The following is a 20,336-nucleotide window of genomic DNA, read 5'->3' on the forward strand; positions in this document are numbered from 1 at the left end:
ATTCTAGTCTTCTTGGATGGGGACAAATAAATGGAGGTCCTGTCTCCTGCAGGGTTAGGGGTAGGAGATGTTAATTTCCCACGCACAAGATTACTGTGTGATGGATGTCCTCCCCTGGGGTGGGATGGGTGGGTTGTTGTCTTGCATTTCATACATGAGCCTCTGGCTGGGGCAATATGGGTAACCATGCTCCATGTAAAGACATTAAACTTTGATTACTATTACCAATATTCGGTAACCAATGATGGTATTATATATCCAGGAATAAGAGGAAAAACTAAAGCTTTGACTGTACTTCATATTTAATTTAAATGTTAAAGTTGCTTTGTGTCAAGCAAGTTTTATATGAAATCATGCTTGAATAATTTGTATAATATGTATAATTAATTATTTTCAGACCAAATTGCATTCCACATAGTTCAATTATCATTTTTTGTCAACTAAGGCTCATTGAGTGTTTCACCTATCTGCTGACAAATCTAACAAGCTTTCTTACAATCTACAAACTTTGAATGATTCTTCATGACTGTTAAGCAATACAAGTACCTAAGTCCATTAGGATTACCACGAGAAAAAAAATCTGTATTTCTTTAATTGAGGAAGTAACATTTTCAGCAAAATTTGTTAAATGATTTTCTAAGATTATTGTTTCTACAAGAACATTTTCCATAAATGGTCACTACATCTCCAAACAAACTTTAAAAACATTTTATCGTGAGAATAAATAAGGTTTCATGTTCTCAACTTGTTTTCTAATTGGTCCCAGTTTTTTTTGGTCAAAAACGTTTTTACTGTTGACTCTGTTCTTTACTTATTCCAAAGTTTTGATGAAGCCTGTTCTGCCTTGAGCCCCTGAGTTTCTTCAGGTCTCTACTGTATTGCACTTCATGCAAAAGTGTTTTATGTTGTTCTTCAAGTTCTTGGCGATGTTCATGGAGGGCCCGAGTTCTTCTTATCAGTTGTAACAGTTCTTTACGCAACAGCCGGTTTTCATCTTTTATCTTGTGCGTGTGCTCATCCAAACACTGTTTTGCCTCCTAAACATTATAAAAAAATAGACAAAATATTAAATGATCGATCCAGAAAGTGATGTCCTGGAATTAATCCAATTGGATGTACAAATTCTGATGACTTACGGAATCTATCATCAAGTCAGATTTTTGTCCATTCTTTACAGCTTGGACTTCAAAGAGTGCAACAGCATGCTTAAGGTTGCATGTAAATTTAAGGCATCATAGCTTGTTCAATAGAATTTAAGTTCCAGTGATAACATTTTAAGTTAAAATGGCAAACTCATTTTTGTTGACAACCAGTCAACCCTAGGTTCAAATTCTGAATTTTTTACTTAAGTTGTGCTCCGTTATTTGAAGGATCACTTTTGAGTAAATCGGTTGGTACCACATCCAATTTCACCATCAGATAAAACCAGCCTGAAAGTCTAAAAAGGAAAAAAAAAATCCTTATAAAGTAGCAATCATGGTATATTTGTTGTGGCTTGCTAACCTGTGAGGCTTGTTGAGCCATTTCTTGAATCTTGTCATCCGATTCCCTTTGATAGTTTCTTTTCTCTCGTAAAAACTGTGATTTAAGCTTTTGTATTGCTTCTGAGTGTTTTCCTCTCATCTTGTGAACTTCCTCCTCCAGATGTGCAATCTCTACCTTTTGATCACGCTGAAGAGTCTTCATATAAATACAAAATTTGTTGATCAATTGGGATATAGAGAGATAATTTTTCTGTGTTGCAGAATTTGAGTTTGGTCAGAAGAAAAAGATATAGACTTCTCTTTAAAACATTACAGCATAACAAAGGACTAACAAAAAAAACCAAATGCTCTAGAGATCACCTCAACAAGAGAAGATATGATCAAACAAAAGTGATGCATGGCAAAGCTGGAGCTAAGACACAGTTCATCTAACTGCTCACAAGAAAATACACAATCCTTTGCTAACATTGCCCCAAAACAGTCATTCCCAAAGTGTTACAAAGTAATGTAGAGCAGGGTGGGAGCAGCCCAATTAATATCACTAAAATGTATCGCACCCTGGCATCACTGTTGAGACTGTTTTGTTGTCAATTTCTTTTTTTTTATTTTCTCAATGCCCCCCAAAGTGATGCTAATAGCGATACAGTTTATTTTCATACTGTGAACATATTTTGGGCTTTTCTCTGAGTAATTTTAATGCTTGCATGTGAATCAGACAGAATGGGGCCCAAAACCTAATTATGTCCACAAACATAAATATGTAAACTCTATTGTTTTATCTCTTAACAGTTATGACAAAAAACTGTTTTTTTTAGTATAATTGCTCAGGTGCTTTCAGATTCTGTTGTAGAGTTTGAAAATAATAAAAGCATGGCACATATTTTGTTATGATTGTTTAGTTTACCCGTGTCAAGATGAGCAAGAAGTTTTAACAGGTTTATTTAATTCAGTCAGCAAAACTTCATAATTATACTTTCTTTTGAAAAATATGTGCTCTGCCAAACTCAATAGCATCTTTTCTGCTCTTTGCAATTGAATTTTCTTTTTTTGCATTAATCACTTTTTTGGAAACCTTGACAAAACACAAAACAGCTATTTTGAAATTTAGTGCCACTGCTATAATCACCATGTGTGAGGTGACTATAGCAAGAAATGACACAATCCTGGACCAATCAGAGAATACGCATTTCCATAAGCACCTAAGCAATTATACTGAAGCATTTTTTTCAATGCATAATGATACTGAACCATAAGTAGCAATTAGTTTTAAGTTACTGCATGTGACTGTAGTGATTTAATCTACACTGTCAAACAGACTATTACCTGATACTCTTCCAATTCAGCCAGCTCGTTATTTGTCAGGGCAAGCTCAGCCTCTTTCTCAAGCATAAGTTGCTTCAAAGCTGTGAAAAGAAACTCGCTCAAAGTTGTCACTCTACAAGTCACTCTCTACTTAATCATTTTCCCCAGGAACATTCCCCCCTGCATGCATTCATTGGCACTCCTGTGTGACTCTGATCAAGAATCAGGTATCCAGTTACAAAAAATTGACAAGAAAAGGGTATAGGCCTCAAGTTATCAGAAATCATCTGAAAACATAAATTTGTATAATAATAACAAATTGCATCATAAAATTAGTTCAAAAACTATCTCTGGCAACTTATGTAACAAGGTGTAATAAGTACATTGATGGAGACCCTGTCAGCTCATGCCTGATCAAAAAACACTTTATTTAGGTCATTGAAAGGGGGGACATAATTACGTACATGTACATATCATGCGTATCTGGCTTGGTTGTTCAAAGATGAGATAGTGCTATCCACTGCACAGAGATTTGTCCAGTGGATAGCACAGTACGTTTTTCTATCAATTATCCACTGCATGGCAATTTATCCCTCGGATAGCATAATCCACCCTTTATACAACTGGGCCCTGGGTTTATCTTACCTACACTACCAGTACATGTTACAATAGCTACAATAAAGCTACCTGAGTGTTCAGTTTCATTAAGCTTCATACAGCATGTACAGTGTATGTACCGGTACTTTCTGGAGGTGTAATTTCAACTTACAAACAGGTTTACTCAATCTGATAATGACTCCTTCTAAGATGATCAAAACAGTCACTGACACTATATCATTGAAGCATGCAGACTCTCAATAGAATATTGTACCTTGTTTCTTCTCCTGATATTCATTTAACATCTGCTCTCTCTGCTGTTTGATGTTCTCCAATTCTTGCTGATTGCTGTCACTTAGTGATATTATTGTTGTTTGCCTCTTCTGTGTCTTTTTAGCCATGTAGGACATGTACTCGTGCTTTACATTTAAAAAAGTTTTATTTTAGTTGTTAGTTAGAAATATAATTCAGTGCTTTCAATAAGACCTGGCACCCGCCGGAGCTTCGGCGGCTATTCTGTTGCGAGTCGCCGGGTATATTTCACCGCGCTCAAGTTGCAGTCGCCACGCTAAGTCGCAATCAAGTCACTCTCCGGCGGATGTTGTACCGAGGTAGCCACCTATTTCAAATCTTACTGAAAGCACTGATAATTACAGAGACCAAACCAGTAGGTTTCAGTAAAACAGAACTCATTAATGATCCACATCAACAATAAGTATTCAATCTCTGAAAATGTTAGGACTTACTGGTACAAATTCTGTTTCCTTGTATTCAATAAGTTCAGACACACCTTATGTCTTAACAACTTTCTTATGTCTGAACAACCTTCACATGTTTACAATGTGCTTTTGTCTGAGGATCATTTTTAAGAATCACAAAAATTGTACTCACACTTTCTAGTCGAGTTTGTTGAGCCTCTTCCTGAAGCCATTCATTTTCCTTTCTTCTGTTTTAAGTGTTAAGAAATTTCATTTTTCTAGTGTTTTTAAGTTTCTTGAACGATTCCCAAGTTCTCGACCCATTCTAATTTAGAGGCAAGATTGAGACACAGTACCAAGATAGAATGGTATGGATCAGCTACAGAATAGCTATTAAGGGCCCTTATCTTCAGATCTGAAACCCCTAAAAATTCTACTATAAGCCCTTTGTAAATTCTAGACAAGTATGGCAAACTGTTTCTGATTTAAACATTAGAATTGCAGATGGGGTTAAATTCATGGGAGTCAACAGCTTTCAGGCATAGTTTCCTTCAGTCTAAACAGTCCTTGTAATGCCTAGGAATTCATATCGTACAGGCTTAAGTGTTAACATGTTGAAGTCAGTAAAAAGAACTAGTCAAACAACAAAAAATATCAGTCTCCTTTTCTAAGAATACCAGTAACATTGCTAACTTCAAATAGTTGTGTTAGATCAATTTAGTGAATCTTCTTACAAAGAAAGATTTTTGAATTTTAGTTATCAAATGAATGAAAGTGTCACTGACCTTCCACAGCAACAAACTGTTAGTTTTCAGGAAAGTATAATTATTGCAGTTCAAATAAAACAAGGTGCATTCCACAAGTAAAATGATTTTTGACTGTTTCACACAAAAGGACTCTATTGCAAAAACGGATGAAAACTCAATATATCCTGGTGTAATGCATCAAATTTTGAATGCAGATTCATGCACAGCAGTATCATGTTAATGGGTGGTGAATAACCATAAATAAAATATTAAGCTACCTTATCATAACAGGAAAACCTTGGCCCTCTGAAAAGATACAGTTCTTCAACCTCTCGCTTTAGATTTGATAATTTTTCTGTTAAAACTTCCAGTCTATAAATTAAGAAATCATTATTAGTTGACCCAGTTTACACAAAATTGAATTATATCACAGGATGATGGATATCTTCGCTTTGTCATGAGAACCACTGCATATTTGCAGCACAACCTTTTATCCATCATCTACTTCTTGCATTCATTACATTTCATTATAGACGCTTAAGGTGGCTGAACACAGTTTTTGCACGCGCTTTTGCTGATACAATTCAGCGCGCACACAGGGATTGCAAAAAACAAACATGCCATCAATAGAGTGGTCATTATTTTTATTTACTCAACACGTACCCGAACTATCTGTGCTATATTTTTCTCTACAGTTGGTGCAGTGTATTGAAGGCTTTAATCTTTTATTACAAAGATATTGTGAGAAAAGTTAACAGTGCAAAGAACCCAGAAATTCTCAGCTTTTTCGTTGTTACTGAAAGAACCCAGTTAAATGCAGTACATGCGTAGTAAGTAAAAAAATTGTCATTGAATGGAAAATTGCTTTCTCGGAAATATGGCTATTTCTTGAGAACCACTCATCAGAATTTCATGAAATTTGGCATGAAAATACTTTAGGAAATAAGTAACTGGAGTCTTGAAAAAAATTGATTTTAAACAAAGGAAATTCTAGAAAATCAAGTAAACCTTCAACAAGGGATAATTAAAGATCTCTGTTAAATTGTTAGCAAAACAGTGTTAACTTGTATTGTTACAAGCTCACTGCATGCAAATTATAAAGAAAACCTAATGACTAGATTTTCTACAAATTAAGAAACAAAACCGATTTTAATTGCCTGTTTATATCTCTTCATGTCGCCATGGCAATGGCAAATGTATACGTCAGTTTAACTATCAAAAAAACAAAGTTTGTGTTGTTAACTTGCTTGCTGCCAGTTTTGGCGACCGAGAGATCAAGGGTTTCAGAGAAAATGCTGAGAGAAACAAAGGTATCAAAAACTGTTTTCAGCCACCTTAATACTGTACAAGATAATATTAAGTTAACAACGCCTTATGCATTACTTTAACACTTTTTCCATACAAAATAGTTTAAAAATTTAAATTTAAGCTTATATCGCTGGGACTGCGTGCGAAAGCTTACTCACTCTCTTCTCAGTTCCTGCTCTTTTCCCGTAGGTTCAGGCTTTCCTCCACCTTCTTCCCCTCCTTTTTCACCTTTGCTACTTCCTTTTGCCTTCTTTTTACCTTTCTTTTTAGCTGGCATCTTTATTTCTTTTACTGGGACCAAGTATTACGTCGATCGATGTAAACAATAATGATCGGTCGTTATCGGACTCGATCGGACTCGTTATCGTTGATATGACGCCTACGCTTACTCAGCGGTTACGCAACGCTTGCGATGGTAACCTCATTAGATTGAGTCATAAAGTGTATAACAGAAACACTCATGAGAAAAATTTAGCTTTTAAAATGCTTGCTCTGAAGCGGGGGCCTGATGGGACCAACTAACCAACTGTTCTTAGGAGATTTGGTTATATAAACTAAGTTGAAATTGTAAATTGGCCACCGTAACGAATAAAAAAGCTGACGTTTTGAGCGTTAGCCCTTCGTCAGATATAACCAAATACCTTGTTACCCCCACCGACACGGCACCACAGTTTCTTTGGAAACTTTCAGCCTTTGTTCTTAGGAGACTCCATCGAAAATGGGTAACGAAAACCCGTGTATTACAGTCGACCACAAGCTAGCCTTAGCTGCGTATGTATGGGATTTCAAGAAGAGTTTTGTAACTAAACTTCACTTTTTAAAGTGATCAAGATTTTTGCCTAAAAACATTTTGCGTGATTTTGATTTCAAAGTGATTTGTCCTCTGTCAAATACGGTTTGGTATCGTGGGGGCCGTGTTGTACCTAAGAACTACTCCGTTCGATTGAAAGACTTCATTGTAGAGCGTCTCACCTTAACTTACTGAATGACGTCCTCCATTATGTTCCTGTGAGGTACCTACCTATGATCGGTGGTCCACTATTTCCTTATATTGTAAAAAAGTTAGTTTCGAGATTACTTAAAAAGCACACAACGATGTATTACCTCAACTGTATCTGTGATCATTTACACTAATAAAAGATGTAACGGCTATTCGTATCCGGCGGTAAAGGCTGCATGCTTAGCGGTACCAAGATTCCAAGCAGATTAACGGTGACTCTATTGCATATAGAGGTTCCGTTTTGGGAACATTGTCAACTTTAAAGATCATGGAATTTCACATCTGAGTAGCAAAGATCTTCACCTAAATTATCGAATGAGAACGGAGGATTATTTTGAATATTCTAGATTGGATTCTGTCTTCGCCTCAAATGCGCGGCAGATATGTATGTTATTCGTCAGGCGGGAGGTCCGTACTTAGAAAAACTGTGTCCAAGGTCTAAAGACCTCGGGCCCGGTTTTTCCTAAGTAGGACCGACCTAGAATGACGAATTGAATTTTAATTTTTCTTACCAGAAGAATCCGAATGACCCAGAGGCGCAATTACGGAATGATATCCTATATAAACTGAACAACTCAGTTCAAGTTGAGCAAGTAGATAATAGAGAAAACTGGGCTAATGCAAATTAAAAAGAGAAGCGTCAATGCAAAATAAAAAAAAGGGGGTTTAGGCGATTTAAAGACTTCCAAGCAAACTTGAGAGTGCTTTACTTGTGAGTAAATTCAATTCGTTTGTTTGCTGCAGTGGTGCGTGTTAATCTGTCTTTCTTCCAGCAAAATACTTGGGTCAGATGAGATACTTAACTAAGGGACTTGATGCGACTTTTTAGTATTGAATTCCTACGGTTTCTGTCGTGTAATTTACGTTACAACTGTCCAGAAATGATATATATCTCATTAACCAAGCGTGAGGGCCGTACTGTGACAATATCGGCCAGAGGTCTTGACAGTACGGACCGAGCGCAGCGAGGTCCGTACAAAAAATACCGAGGGCCGATATTCTTCCAGTACGGTCCCGAGTAAGCTTGGTTAATGAGAAATTTATTATACGACTGATGTTCAAAGGAACACAAGTGCGGTATCATTCGGGACCATTCGGGACCATTCGGGACAGTGCCCGGTCCAATACTTAGAGAATATTGGACCGGAAATAGAGCATTTTGATCGGTTGATTTTAGTTATTGGCCCTCTGACCGCCCGAGTCGTGTAATAAATGTACCTATTGACTGAGTTTGGTCGGGCCGGACGGGAAATTTTTCGTTCGAGGTCATGACTTACGGACCGAGTGCAACAGACGTAACTTAACTTAACTTAAATTAACTTAACTTAACTTTATTTAAGGAGGGATGCGCAATAACCTATTACAGTTTTCTAACCTGCGGCCCTCACACTCACCCACCCCACCCCAGGGGACGACATCCACCACACAGTAATCTCGTGCGTGGGAAATTAACGTCTCCTACCTCTAACCCTTCAGGAGACAGGGCCTACGGTTTATTCGTCCTTATCCGAGAAGACTAGAATATCTATCCATTTATAGAAAGGTAGCACATTCTCCTCAGTTATTTTAAGACCCTGAGTGTTGGTCCGACCGCTGTCCACAACTGTGTTTTTGACCGCCGAAAATCAATAAAAGGATACGTGCGTAGCACTAGTACTCGCCCAACCTAAAAGAGATCGAGTCCGTACATGACAACGAGAGAAAGAAAAACAAAGAAGCCGATGAAGCTGCCTTTAATAGTCATGGCGCTGGTGCATTGTCTGTCGGTGGGAACTGCCTAAAGATTTCGTAACGACGGTCGGCAAGGCACTTTATGTAATTTGGTTATATCAACTAAGTTGAAATTGTAAATTAGCCACTGTAAAGAGTTTAAAAAGCTGACGTTTCGAAGGTTAGCCCTTCGCCTTTCGCTCTGACGAAGGGCTAACGCTCGAAACGTCAGCTTTTTAATTCATTACGGTGGCCAATTTACAACTTCAACTTACTTGATATAACACAATTACCTTGTTACCCCCACCGACGCAGAAATCCTTTTTCCACGTAAAACAACTAATACTCTAGTTATTTCTATTCATTTCCAGCATAGCTTAATTAAACTCATCGTTCATTCAATGTTATAAATGACCGCTAGAAATCTTAACACTAGAGCTGATAGCTTCCTCGTTGGCTACTCGTCTATCTTTCCACATCTGGACCACACCGAATTTTCAAAACTATTGGTTCTTGGATTTACCAGTCAAGTGATCGAGTAACAGATAGGTTAGATACGTATAGAGATACACTTGAAACTCAGAAAAACATCCCAACACTCACATGAAAATAAGGTCGAATCCCAAAATTGTACTACTATATGAAATCTGGTGAGATGTTGATTGATACTGAAAAACGGAGGTTTGCAACATTTTTTCGGTGCTACATCACAAAAGACATGTTCTGAGGAAAAATTAGTTGTTATTGCACGAAACTGACTAGAACCTTTAACCAAACATTATGGTTATTTTTGGCACAAAAAAAAAAAAAAGAAAAAACTTTTCTTTTTCTAAATCACAGGCTGAAAGTGTTAGCCTTTATTTTGATGATCAGTTAGAGTTTTCAATGAAACATGATCTTGCTAGTTTCGCTCGACGGGATCGAGTCATAATGCTGGAGTGTTGAGGTATTTAAGTCTTTAAAAGCAAAATGCGGGGATTTGTTTAGAATCTCTTTAATGAACACGATTATTAAATACGCTTTCATGGAATAGATATTGTGCTTTGCTCAATTGTTTCCTGATGTTTGTATATTTGCTGTTCGAGACAGACGCTAAGCTAGCTGCTGTACAACTAAATAGTTGGGCTCAGTGTATGAACTTAGTTCCCTTGCAGTCTAACAAACATTCAAATTTACAATGGAAGGCTACATCAGGCTATCAAAGAGGCAGTTCGAAAGTTCATGGCGCCAAGCGGACCAAAATTCTCAACTTCTATTTTCCACATAATCTATACCCGCAAACTCGACAACACACTGCATAAGGGTCTTCGGCTTAAAAACAATCAGCATACTTCAGTCATTTCCAGGAGGTTCATAATCACCAAAAGTACATTTGCAACACTGATACGACATCTCCAGTGTATGTTGGTGCATAGTTGTAAATCAATGCTTTTTTCTCCTCCTCTGTGCTTGGGAACTGGTGGTCACTTAAACGAGCTGAAACCAAAATAATGATTTAGATATTGGATGAACCGCTTAGAAAGAAATTGGCAACGGTTCTGTACCACAGAACTGTAGTTCATCAACTGGGATTAGGTAAAAATCAGGATAGTAGGGAGTGGATTAACAAAGTGGATCATAAGTACGCTTTAGTTTTTAATTTTAGTTGAAATTGAAAATAAACCATTAAAGTGTTTAAAGGGTAGAAGCTAGCCACGAGCAGCCTTCTAATGAGATTCCTTTGAATTAAAGTATGATGAAATCAATGACAGTTTCATTAGCTAATTTGTTTAATAATTAATACATGTACTTTAAGCATCGAATTCTAATGAGTAATTCTTTGATTGCTTCATTCTGTATGACAAAGTCAGAATTTGAAAAAAGATAGGGAGGGTTAGCAAACACCCTACCTTAAATTCGGTTTTAGATACTAACCATGCTTCGGTTCAAGCTGAAGGTTTCCTAACTTGTTGATTTGTCTTATTAATAAAGTATGACTATAATGTCCGTACATAGATAAGAATTTACCTTGATTTACAAAGAAATCTGCGAAATATTGTGCTATCAGAATAGCCTCCTGTGTGTGTCTGATATCTTTCACTGTTGACCACTCAAACAAAGGCTTCCCCGGATGCCACTGAAACATGTAAATAGGATATTTACGGGCTGAAAATGAAGAAAGCGATCGTTGTTAGTCAAAACTAATTAGTGTAATATTGCTGCCTATCTGATTTACTACTGTTTCAGATTATCTGGCCTTTCTTTCACTGCCGCCCAAGTAAAAGAAATGATTTCGAACAATTATAATACGGCTGATTTACCTTCCATAGTAGCGATAAACGGCTTTCCTTTTCTGTCATTACTCGTGGAGACTATCTTAAAAAACTCCCTTAAATTTTGATCTTTATGGAATACCTGAGAATTGTGAAAATAACAAGTTCGTGTGAGGAGAAATATGTTATTCTGAAATCGCATATCGTCACTCTGATCAACAGTGCACGATGGGAGAGAAATCAAAGAGACAAAGCTAGTCGGGCAGGATGAGAAGATAGCTTTTGCCCGGTAAATTTCAGGGAATGTTTAATATATTTTATCTTTTGCTATATGAAGTAATTTTGTTACGTAAACGAACAACGAGAATTCTAACATTCCTATTTTCTTTTTCTTTTTTTTTTTTTTTTCTGTTTTTGTTTCAATATTCTAGAATAATTGCTCATGAAAAGAACATTGCAATTGTTCAACTTTTAAAATTAGGCATTCTGGAAAAGCGTTTACCGAAGTCTCTGGTGCGTGTTTGGACAGAAAAAAGAACGAGGCGAGTACGGTGATCGGCTAACCTCAGGTATCAAACCTCTGTTGTGATTGTTGTAGTTGACATCATTTTGTGTCATGTACTTTATGATATTATCAGGGGCAGACCCTAACAATTTCGTTGACTTATAACCTGCAACACAAAGTATCGGATTAATTTCTTTTGTTCGTATTTGACCGACTTTGAAGTCAGTCGTGAAAACTAAGCCATGAAAAAGGTCGCTCTGACGAAGGGCTAACGGTCAATTATATCGACAACTCAGTTTCTTCTGAAACATACTCCATTTATTTACTAGTTTGAATACGATTTGAAGAACTTATGGCCTTACCGATTATGACAATTTAAAATTCAACAACATAGTAAGCAAAGAATGTTTTCGAAAACGCTTTAAAATCAGTTTGATCCACATAGATAGCTACTCGATGTTGAACTAGAATGATCATTTAGGGCAGCGCAAAATTCACTTTATATGACGCGGCCTTAAAAATTCATAATTTGCATACTGAAGATAACGTACTAAATTAAGACCATTCATGATGATAGACTTATCTTATGAGCAGGCCACTGGAGCACTAGCTTGCATTTCAAAACAATATTTCCTGGCTTGTTTGACCCTTGGAATTTAATTTTTTTCAATTGAGTTACCTGAAGGTAAGACAAACTTTAAACTGATGTTTCTTGCATCTGTGAGGCTGAGAAACGACTGGTCATATTGACCAAACCTTAAGTTCCTTCCACTGACTATCAGTGAAATTAATTCAAATCCCAAACACTCGGCCCAGATAGGAAATACGTCTCCTGTTTCATCGTAGGCCTGACAAAAAAAGAAAGAGAACGAGTTTTGACAAGGCGCTCGCCACACCCTTGATGAATTTTGTTTAATTCTTATACAGAAACTCGCCGAGAACACGATTGCTTGAAAAGTTGGACAGCAAAGGAATATTTCAGCAACAAACCTTAACAGCAAGGTTGAGGAACTTCTTTCCGACTGTTGTGTATCTAGACATGTTTAACTTGACATGGCCTCCTGGAAAAATCAACCTTATAAATCGAAGGCAAAGCGTAGGTTTCAGAGGGTCAGTTTCCTCTAAAACTCCCCTCCCCTTCAAAAAGGTTATTTTAACACTTAAATGCAAGTTATACTGTTCCTTTAGACAAAAAAGATAGTTGTAGTCGTAATCATTAGTGTTGTTAAAGGAAAAAAGAAACCTTTCAAATTTCTTTAGCTGGATACGACACCTTATTAAATATTTATATATTAAAAGGTACCATGGACATCAGAGCTCTTAAGGGTTCATATCACTCCTATCTCGAAAAGCTAAGAGGTTACATTAAACAGGCTAGGGCTAGGGTTTTGTCTGCTTGAAGGCCAACGTCTGAACTGCAAAAGTGAACAAAGAATTTTTGTTGGAAATCATATTCCATTTTTATTGTGCTTCACCCCCTTACCATGGTAATGAGTCACGTCATTTGTCACCACTGAGCCGAGTTACGTGGCCCCCAAGTGTGGTCACGTTGTACCCATGTTAGATCGACCAAATTAGAAGTCATGTAATTTTCACTGCAGCATATTGAAAAACTTGCAGATTTGTAAAACATTGCACATTCATTTCTTGTTGTTCATAACATTAGATTAAGATTTGAATTACAACTTACCTTGACCGGTGAAAAATTCTCAACAAGGACTAGATTTTAGTCGATCTGACAGGGGACGACGTGATTACACTTGAAGGCGAAGTGACTCAGCTGGAATAAACGTTACCTAAATCTTTCCCACACAAAGTAGGTCAGTAGTATCTTGATTTCAGAGACGATCAATATTTTTAACAATTGTAATTAAGGTCAGATAAATTAGCAAGCTGACTAACTTTTCAGCAAGGAAAGATTCAGAGTTCGAACCTTCATTTTCGTAGAAAAAAATTGTTTTTAATCTCAAGTTGATCCCTGTTCGAAAAAAAAAACTGATGTTACGTGGTCTCCACCTGCAACCTTGTTGCTTACTTACCCATTTAAAGAATGAAACATCTTTTCTATTTCTTCTGTGCTGGAATTGACACTGTGCATTTAGTCAAGAGATAAATCGAGACATGGGATTCTGATATGGACATTAGAACTAGTAAATGTTACACTCTCGCAAGAACCTTCGCAGTGCGTGCATCAATGGATTTTTTTTGTCGTGCCTCAATGTCAATTGACAGGTACAATCGTACCTGGAAATTTCAGTTGCATCGTAAATATGAAAGACAAAACTGTGCCAATAAGGAGAAAGGGTCTATTGAGTCCTCGTTAATTTCTTTTATCTAAATAAAGAAAGCAAACAAACCCTTATTCTACCAGTCAGTTTTCCTCAAGGTTTTTAAACTATGCAATCAGCTTGCAGGTAAGCAAGTGCATTGTCTTTTACAACCAAAAGAAATATATTTATCATTTTAGTATTATTTTCCGTGAATTTTAGAGGGGTTATTAAGGTAGCAGCTGAAGCTGAATAGTGTTTTCTGTAGTTTAAACTGAAAGAAACACAGAAAAAATGTGAAATTTCTTTAATAGATGAAAAGGATACAAAACTGGGGCAGCTCGAGCCCCCGCAGATTCCAAAGTCTTCACGTAAAGAGCGCTAAGGTATTGGTAACCAAATTGCGTAAGATCGGCATTGGTTTCTTGAGTCAAAATACCTGATTAAAGAAATTTTTCTTTGGAGCTTAACGCTAGTATTAAAGGCAGGTCGGAGATGGTGGTTCTTGGAAGTGCCTGATCAGTTGCAGTCCTTCTCTGAGAATCGTGCTCGATTGCTAAGTTTTCATTGATGTAAGTTAATGTGTTGTGTGATCAAGGCAACTATTATCGATATAGAAAGGAATTAAATGGAACTGTATATAAATTGTCGGTGTTGCAAAAGCTATAGAAACTTAAACCTAATACACAAGATAAAACTGATCCGAACGAAAGATTTTACACATCAGTAAACGGCTAAAGAATCATAAAGAGATTTTTACCAACCTATAATTGGACGATTCGTTTTGACTGCGCTCCTAGGTATCAGGTATTGGTGATCTTGAAATTTGTTAAGAGCAAAAGCAAACGGAATAGTAACACATAACAAAAGTACCAACTTCAAGGTCAGCTGTAGAGAGGTCCGGTAAGAAAGGACGCCACTCATTCTAAAGCGAGAACCGTCTATAGACTTGTTATTGGATTGAATTCAGTGAGTAGCTAGATTCAACAGAGCATCAATGGCAACATAGTGCATGACCGATGTGTAGAGATGTGGTCGACATTAAAAAGTCGCACAGTAGGAATCTAAACCTGGTGTAATATCACTTGCCATGACATCTATTGTTCTCTTACACTTTCTTTGTTTCTTCCCTACCCGTACTATCAATAAAACAACGGCTCACGCCAAACACGTTCGTCTGGTGTTTTTTCGGTCTCTAAGTGCTCCTAGTGACTGGTTGCTTAATGATTGGAATTATTTACAAATGTGATTGTTTTATCACGCGGTAAAAAGGTGGAATTGTCATTTTTCCAAAGAAAATAAAAAGTTTAATCCTCTAGGTGGCATTGAAGCTCAGTAGTTCTGTAGTTTACAAGTTATTCCGGGCTAAATTGCCCATGGCTAAGATTGGTAAGGCTACATTCACAGGGTATAGAACAGACCAGTTAAAGCTAATAACCGCAGGATAACTTTCGCACTATGGCTGTTCATAAAATTTGCAGTTCAAATTCGGAGATAAAGATTGCAACTAGAAATCTGATAAGAGCTCTCAGTTCTTTCGTGGCAAAAGTGTGGTTGTAGGGGGGGGGGGGGAGGGGGGACGGCCTAGTAACTCAGATATAGGATGCCAACTAGAATTTCTGAAAGTAGTGCTCCGCTAACGACAGGTAATAAAACCTCCAGAAAAGATTGTCGGCCATTGATTTTTAAAATCAAGCCAGGCTAAATCAGTGCATGGGCGACAATCTAGCACGGTATTGTACAGTGGCCCAGAAGGGTCCTGTATGGTTGATTTATTTCCGTAAGTTGCGACTTATAACGCGAGATAGCGACTTACTACTTGAGATCTAAACGTATAGTATGAGATCTCTAATTATAAAGCAAAATTTCGAGTTACATTGCGAGATAACGAGAGATCTCGAATTACTAATCCAAGATCTGCCTTAAGTGGAAAACATGTTTATGCTCGTGAACATAAACTCTATCGTTTTATCATGAGTCGAGGCTCTGGAGTTGCAGAGAGTGCTGAGAATCAAGTCAGAAGGTTTTTTTCATTTTTTTCTTTGTCCAAGCGAAAGATTATCCCTTGATTTTAAAAGAAACTCATTAGATGTAATACACTGCATTCATTACCGATCCCGAAAAACTGTTTTTTCCCCCTCGTGTTTACATTCAACGAGAATAGATGGTTTTGACTGAAATCCAAATATCCAAAACATCCGGAATCAGCCAACATGGTTATGACTTATATTTGGTGGCACCAGCTTTTTCGGAGAAACGGGGCTCAGATCATGAAACGACATATAAAACATTTGTAGTAGAAAACTGTACTTGGAGGATTTTTAAGAAGGGTTTTCTCATGGAGCCAGGTATATCATGTGTTTTCAAATTAGAAAATAGGATTAAGGTCAGATTTCGGAAATAGTAGTAAGAGGTCGCCTCACACGATTGTCACTATAACAGGTATAACAGGTATTCAGTGTCGGAACACTTCAATGACAAACTGGTTCCAGTTAAATACTCACGTATGTTGTCAAAATCCCTTCTTTATTTCATATTTTGAATTTACTTACTTTGGATAACTGAAAGCTTTGTTAGATAGCGGCAATGTTTTAATAAAGTTCACGTATAAAATTCAAGAGAGTGTATCAATTCAAAACCAGGGCAACTCTTGATCAGATTCAAAATAGACTATTAGAACACACCTTCTTAAGGAATTTCTGTAGATAATTTACTTCATAGTATCTTTTGCTATTGACTATCAACAAAGATAAAGCTCTTTGATCTAATTTCCGGGCTCCTTCTCCGCGCGCCCGACACACATGACATTAAACAAAAGGAACCAAAGACATTGAATAATACAAATAACATAGCTCGGTAATTCACATTTTTGTCTTGTGCTCGAAGTGTTCCCCACCAGCTGCCACGATATCACTCTGGTACCAGAGAAAGTGTTAAGGTCCAAGCTAGTTATTTCATCAGCGAAAGGTGTGCCGCCTACTTCTGGGTTGTGTATCCAGAAACGACATATCGTGGAAAAGATTCCTTACACATAACGTCTGTAGTGCGGCTCTTTTCTCGCACTCACTCTCATCACCAAGTGAGTGCACACATTGACGCAGTTATGTGACATTGAGATTGGAACTAGCCTTCATTATGTCATAACGTGTAGAAGGAAATCTTTTATCTGAAAGAATCAAAGCAGGCTAGATAAGTCAGTAGCTTCACATAGGATATGTATTCATTTGAGTGTTCTCTCAGCCTGATTTTCCTTTTAATATCTTTAAATAACATCTCATTCCTGGCTCAACTGAACGTTAGATATTAGACGAAACCTGCTTTTCTGCCCTAAAAAATTACAATCATGTTTTCATTTTTTTCGCCAGACAGCAACTCTTTGTTGAGTGGCCACGTTTCCCCGTGACCCTCTCATGCGAACACTTAAGCCTTCTTTTCACGTAGCATTCTACACCGAAAGAGGATCTAGGTGGTTGTTCTATTTCCGGGAAAAAAATACAAAAAAATTTGCTCTGTCAGTTTTTAGCAATGATCTATCAAAGGAAATACACATTTGTAGTTTTGTTTGCCTTTTCACAAAACTAATATATTTCATGGCGTCAAAAAGTAGCGAACAGAAGCCACGACAAGATTGAATCTTAATAAAAGTTGGTAAGTGGTTAGTAAGTGTAGAATCTTGGAAGTAGTATAGAAATGGAGGTATCTAGCGCAAACTTTTTACCTTGTTTAATGTTGAATTTTCATTCACACAAGCACATGCTCCTCACCCCTAAACTTTTGTATATAATACGACGTCTGAAGAATGCTTTCAGAATGTCTTACCTCAAGTGATAAGTTCAGTTGTATCCCTAAATTAGCGGTGACTCCCTGTGGGCGGACAATGTGTAGCGTATAGTTCATATAGTTTATTAATGATTCTACAGAATAAAGATGTGTTTAATTTACCTGAAATTTTCTGTTATTCTCCCAGTATTGGTATTTTGTGTGAAAGGACTGATTGGACTTGAACTAGAACGGTAGAGAGAGAAAACCTATTCAAACTGTCACAGGCCTCTTTCATAGTGGCGGGCGTGATTATTGTTGTTTTAAGTTCATGCAACTCATTAGCCTACCTGGCCTCGCTTTTGAGAGAAAATTTATCGTTTTTGAACATGTGATCTAGGTCAGAAAGGCTGCTTTACATGAATATAAAAGAATAGAAATTAGCCTCATCATGCATGAATCAACTTTTTTCAACTTTTCAACTTTTTTTGAGTGCATTATTTCTGCTCCCAACTTTGTATCACCATACATTAAAGAAACAGAGTACTAAATTTTGAAGTTTTAATTTGAGTTTTTATCTTGTTTTGGTTACAAAATAAACTATAAACACTATTAAGCCGTAAACAACTCAGCTGGAGATAATGCGGAGGATTCGATGCCATGTGATATTTCATTCTTTAGGAGATTTGTCATTGGAAATGCTACTGTTGTGGGTTAAGTTTTTGTTATGTTTTTTTTTTTTTTACATAAATTTTCAAACCCAGTTCAAAATTTCTTCCTTGTAATAAAAATCATAATCTAAAATAACGAAAAAGATGGCCATAATCCCTGCCCCCTACAATCTATTTGGTATTTCCTTCGCTAGGTCTCGCCTGTTCGTCATGGCTTTCCCTTGTTTCTGATACCCAAGTGAAAGCAATACGTGACCCAGCCCATCTTCTTCTTGGCAGTTGATCACTTATAGAATCAATGTTCCCTCTTCTCGGTCTCTTCGTTTCTCACAGACATTAGCTGATAGGTTCTAGATATCCTTCTTAAACTCATAGACGAGTCACTGCCCAAGTTTCGCACTCGTACATCAGCACCGAATGACATTTGACTTTGATCTTAAGTCCTACTCGAAAATTAACTGTCCTTCCAGATCTCAGTTATTCAGCCTGGAATATGTTTCCATTGTTTTCCTTTCAATCTTGCCTTTGTGTCCTCCTCGGTACCACCTGACTTGCAGACCTTCGCGCCCAAGAACGCAAGGCCATCTTGGTCTTCAATTTCTTACTAATCTACCTTTACTTCTCTTCTCCTTGCTGAATGTATTAAAACTTAGGAGGTTCGTATTTTTGCAAGTATTCTTTAACCTGGTCTCTTTGCTGATGAAGTTCTGACTGATTACTTTCTGCTAAATCGAGACCTACTCTGGGACCTTAAGTTGTCTTAAGTCGCCTTAAGTTGCCTTAAGTCGCTATTGTGACTGATGAGCATACAAAAGTAACCAAAATGACTATTGTGTTTATTGCAAGAGATTCTGTAAATATTTTAAGGTTTATGGAGAGACTGTTGCTAACTTTGATTTCATCACTTCAGTCAAATAAAATCACTTTAAGTCGCCTTTAGTCGCCTTAAATCGCCTAAAGTCGCAATGTTTTTTCTGCCAATTTGCTTATTAAGTCGCTTTAAATCGCCTCAAATCGCCCAAAGTCGCCCAAAGTTACGGCGACTTAAGGCCCCAGAGAGGCCTTAAATCAGTCCAAGCCAATCCAATTATCAAGGCGGACAACAAGTCATGGCTTAGAACATAATTTCCATCTTATACTAGTGTAGCTTTATCATGTACTGTTCTTCTCACGATCTAGTTGATCACGTACAAGAAAAAAAAAATTGAAACTTTGCTTCAGGTATTCCAGATCTCTGTTTTACCTGAGCCATCAATCTGTGCTTACAGTTTTTCAAGATACATGGCCTTGATCATCTTGATGAGTTTAATAAGAAGAATCTCTGCATAAAGACGTGTATAGAACTGGTTCAAAACCAAATTTTAATTCATCATCAGGTTTGGCACAAACTAAATATTGGTTACTGAATACCCACAAAAAAGCACATAATGTGTGTAGTTATCCGGGTATAAAGAATGCCGTATACTCCTAAGTCCTGTTTTTACGTTGCAAAATTTTGATTCGATGCTAACTCAAGATATAAAACTAATATTATTCGTTGTATCCATAATACTCTCGACCAAGTATTTTATCTGTGTAGGCCATTTAAAGAGATTAATAGGTTCAGTGTCGTATCTTGTGTGTATTACGGAGTAATAAAAGCACAGGGAGCCCAGACAAGCGACGAGTCTGGTTGTTTATTCGAAATATAAAGGAATGTATGGGAGAATATTGAAGAGTCTTATTATCGTAAACTTATGTCATGAAATGTCTGAGTTAAAGCTCAAAATAAGACATTTCATGATATAAGTTTACGATGATAAGACTCTTCAATATTCTCCCATACATTCCTTCATATTTCGAATAAACAACCAGACTCGTCGCTTGTCTGGGCTCCCTGTGCTCAAGGCCGTAAAAAAATGATTTTCAATGTCACAAATCACACATTATCAACTGTGATCAACTATGACGTAAAAGCAAGGCTTGAAGCGAAGGAAGTGTATTTAGATGCTTACCTATTCAATCCTTGGTTCTGGTAGCTGTTTGGGAGATCGCTTA

The 20,336-nt window shown here is 37.1% G+C and overlaps 3 protein-coding genes and 1 long non-coding RNA gene across 8 annotated transcripts in view; 1 reads left to right on the plus strand and 3 right to left on the minus strand.

Annotated features, from left to right (window-relative positions):
- Positions 1–561: 561 nt before the first annotated feature.
- LOC111320504 (coiled-coil domain-containing protein 166) lies at positions 562–6,504 on the minus strand. Of its 2 annotated transcripts, XM_022923165.2 has the most exons (7): positions 6,294–6,504; positions 5,146–5,199; positions 4,275–4,329; positions 3,658–3,802; positions 2,808–2,887; positions 1,504–1,680; positions 562–1,037 (listed from the first exon to the last, which is right to left on the minus strand). In XM_022923165.2, the coding sequence occupies exons 1-7, from the start codon at positions 6,410–6,412 to the stop codon at positions 789–791; spliced, it is 879 nt and encodes a 292-aa protein (XP_022778900.1). In that variant the 5' UTR covers positions 6,413–6,504; the 3' UTR covers positions 562–788. The 2 variants fall into 2 exon arrangements, with proteins under 2 accessions (XP_022778900.1, XP_088592774.1); XM_088736648.1 differs by lacking the exons at positions 5,146–5,199; positions 6,294–6,504 and adding an exon at positions 5,106–5,128.
- Positions 6,051–15,041, plus strand: LOC148722156 (uncharacterized). 2 transcript variants are annotated; one of them, XR_015992658.1, is made up of 3 exons: positions 6,051–6,137; positions 11,529–11,666; positions 12,530–15,041. It is a non-coding gene; the product is annotated as an uncharacterized LOC148722156 (long non-coding RNA). The 2 variants fall into 2 exon arrangements; XR_015992659.1 differs by lacking the exon at positions 6,051–6,137 and adding an exon at positions 11,246–11,386.
- On the minus strand, positions 9,824–14,793 carry LOC111320493 (gamma-glutamyl hydrolase). The gene is made up of 9 exons (XM_022923156.2): positions 14,634–14,793; positions 14,197–14,308; positions 13,642–13,692; positions 12,593–12,677; positions 12,282–12,450; positions 11,662–11,768; positions 11,146–11,239; positions 10,853–10,990; positions 9,824–10,321 (listed from the first exon to the last, which is right to left on the minus strand). Exons 1-9 carry the CDS (start codon positions 14,791–14,793, stop codon positions 10,203–10,205), a joined length of 1,035 nt encoding a protein of 344 aa, XP_022778891.1. The 3' UTR covers positions 9,824–10,202.
- Positions 15,042–16,376: 1,335 nt separating the features above from the next.
- LOC111320572 (uncharacterized) overlaps positions 16,377–20,336 on the minus strand; it is a 9,716-nt gene continuing 5,756 nt past the window's right edge. The window contains exons 4-7 of one of the 3 annotated variants that reach the window (XM_022923227.2): positions 20,294–20,336; positions 17,812–17,874; positions 17,689–17,733; positions 16,377–17,035 (exon numbers count right to left, since the gene is read on the minus strand). The exon at positions 20,294–20,336 is cut by the window's right edge and continues 44 nt beyond it. In XM_022923227.2, the coding sequence (XP_022778962.1) occupies positions 17,715–17,733; positions 17,812–17,874; positions 20,294–20,336 (125 nt within the window). In that variant the 3' untranslated portion in view covers positions 16,377–17,035; positions 17,689–17,714. The remainder of the gene's footprint in view (positions 17,036–17,688; positions 17,734–17,811; positions 17,875–20,293) is intronic. The other 2 variants (XM_022923230.2, XM_022923228.2) reach the window with 2 other exon arrangements.

Source organism: Stylophora pistillata, chromosome 10 (assembly GCF_964205215.1).
Source record: "Stylophora pistillata chromosome 10, jaStyPist1.2, whole genome shotgun sequence".
Taxonomy (NCBI): domain Eukaryota; kingdom Metazoa; phylum Cnidaria; class Anthozoa; order Scleractinia; family Pocilloporidae; genus Stylophora; species Stylophora pistillata.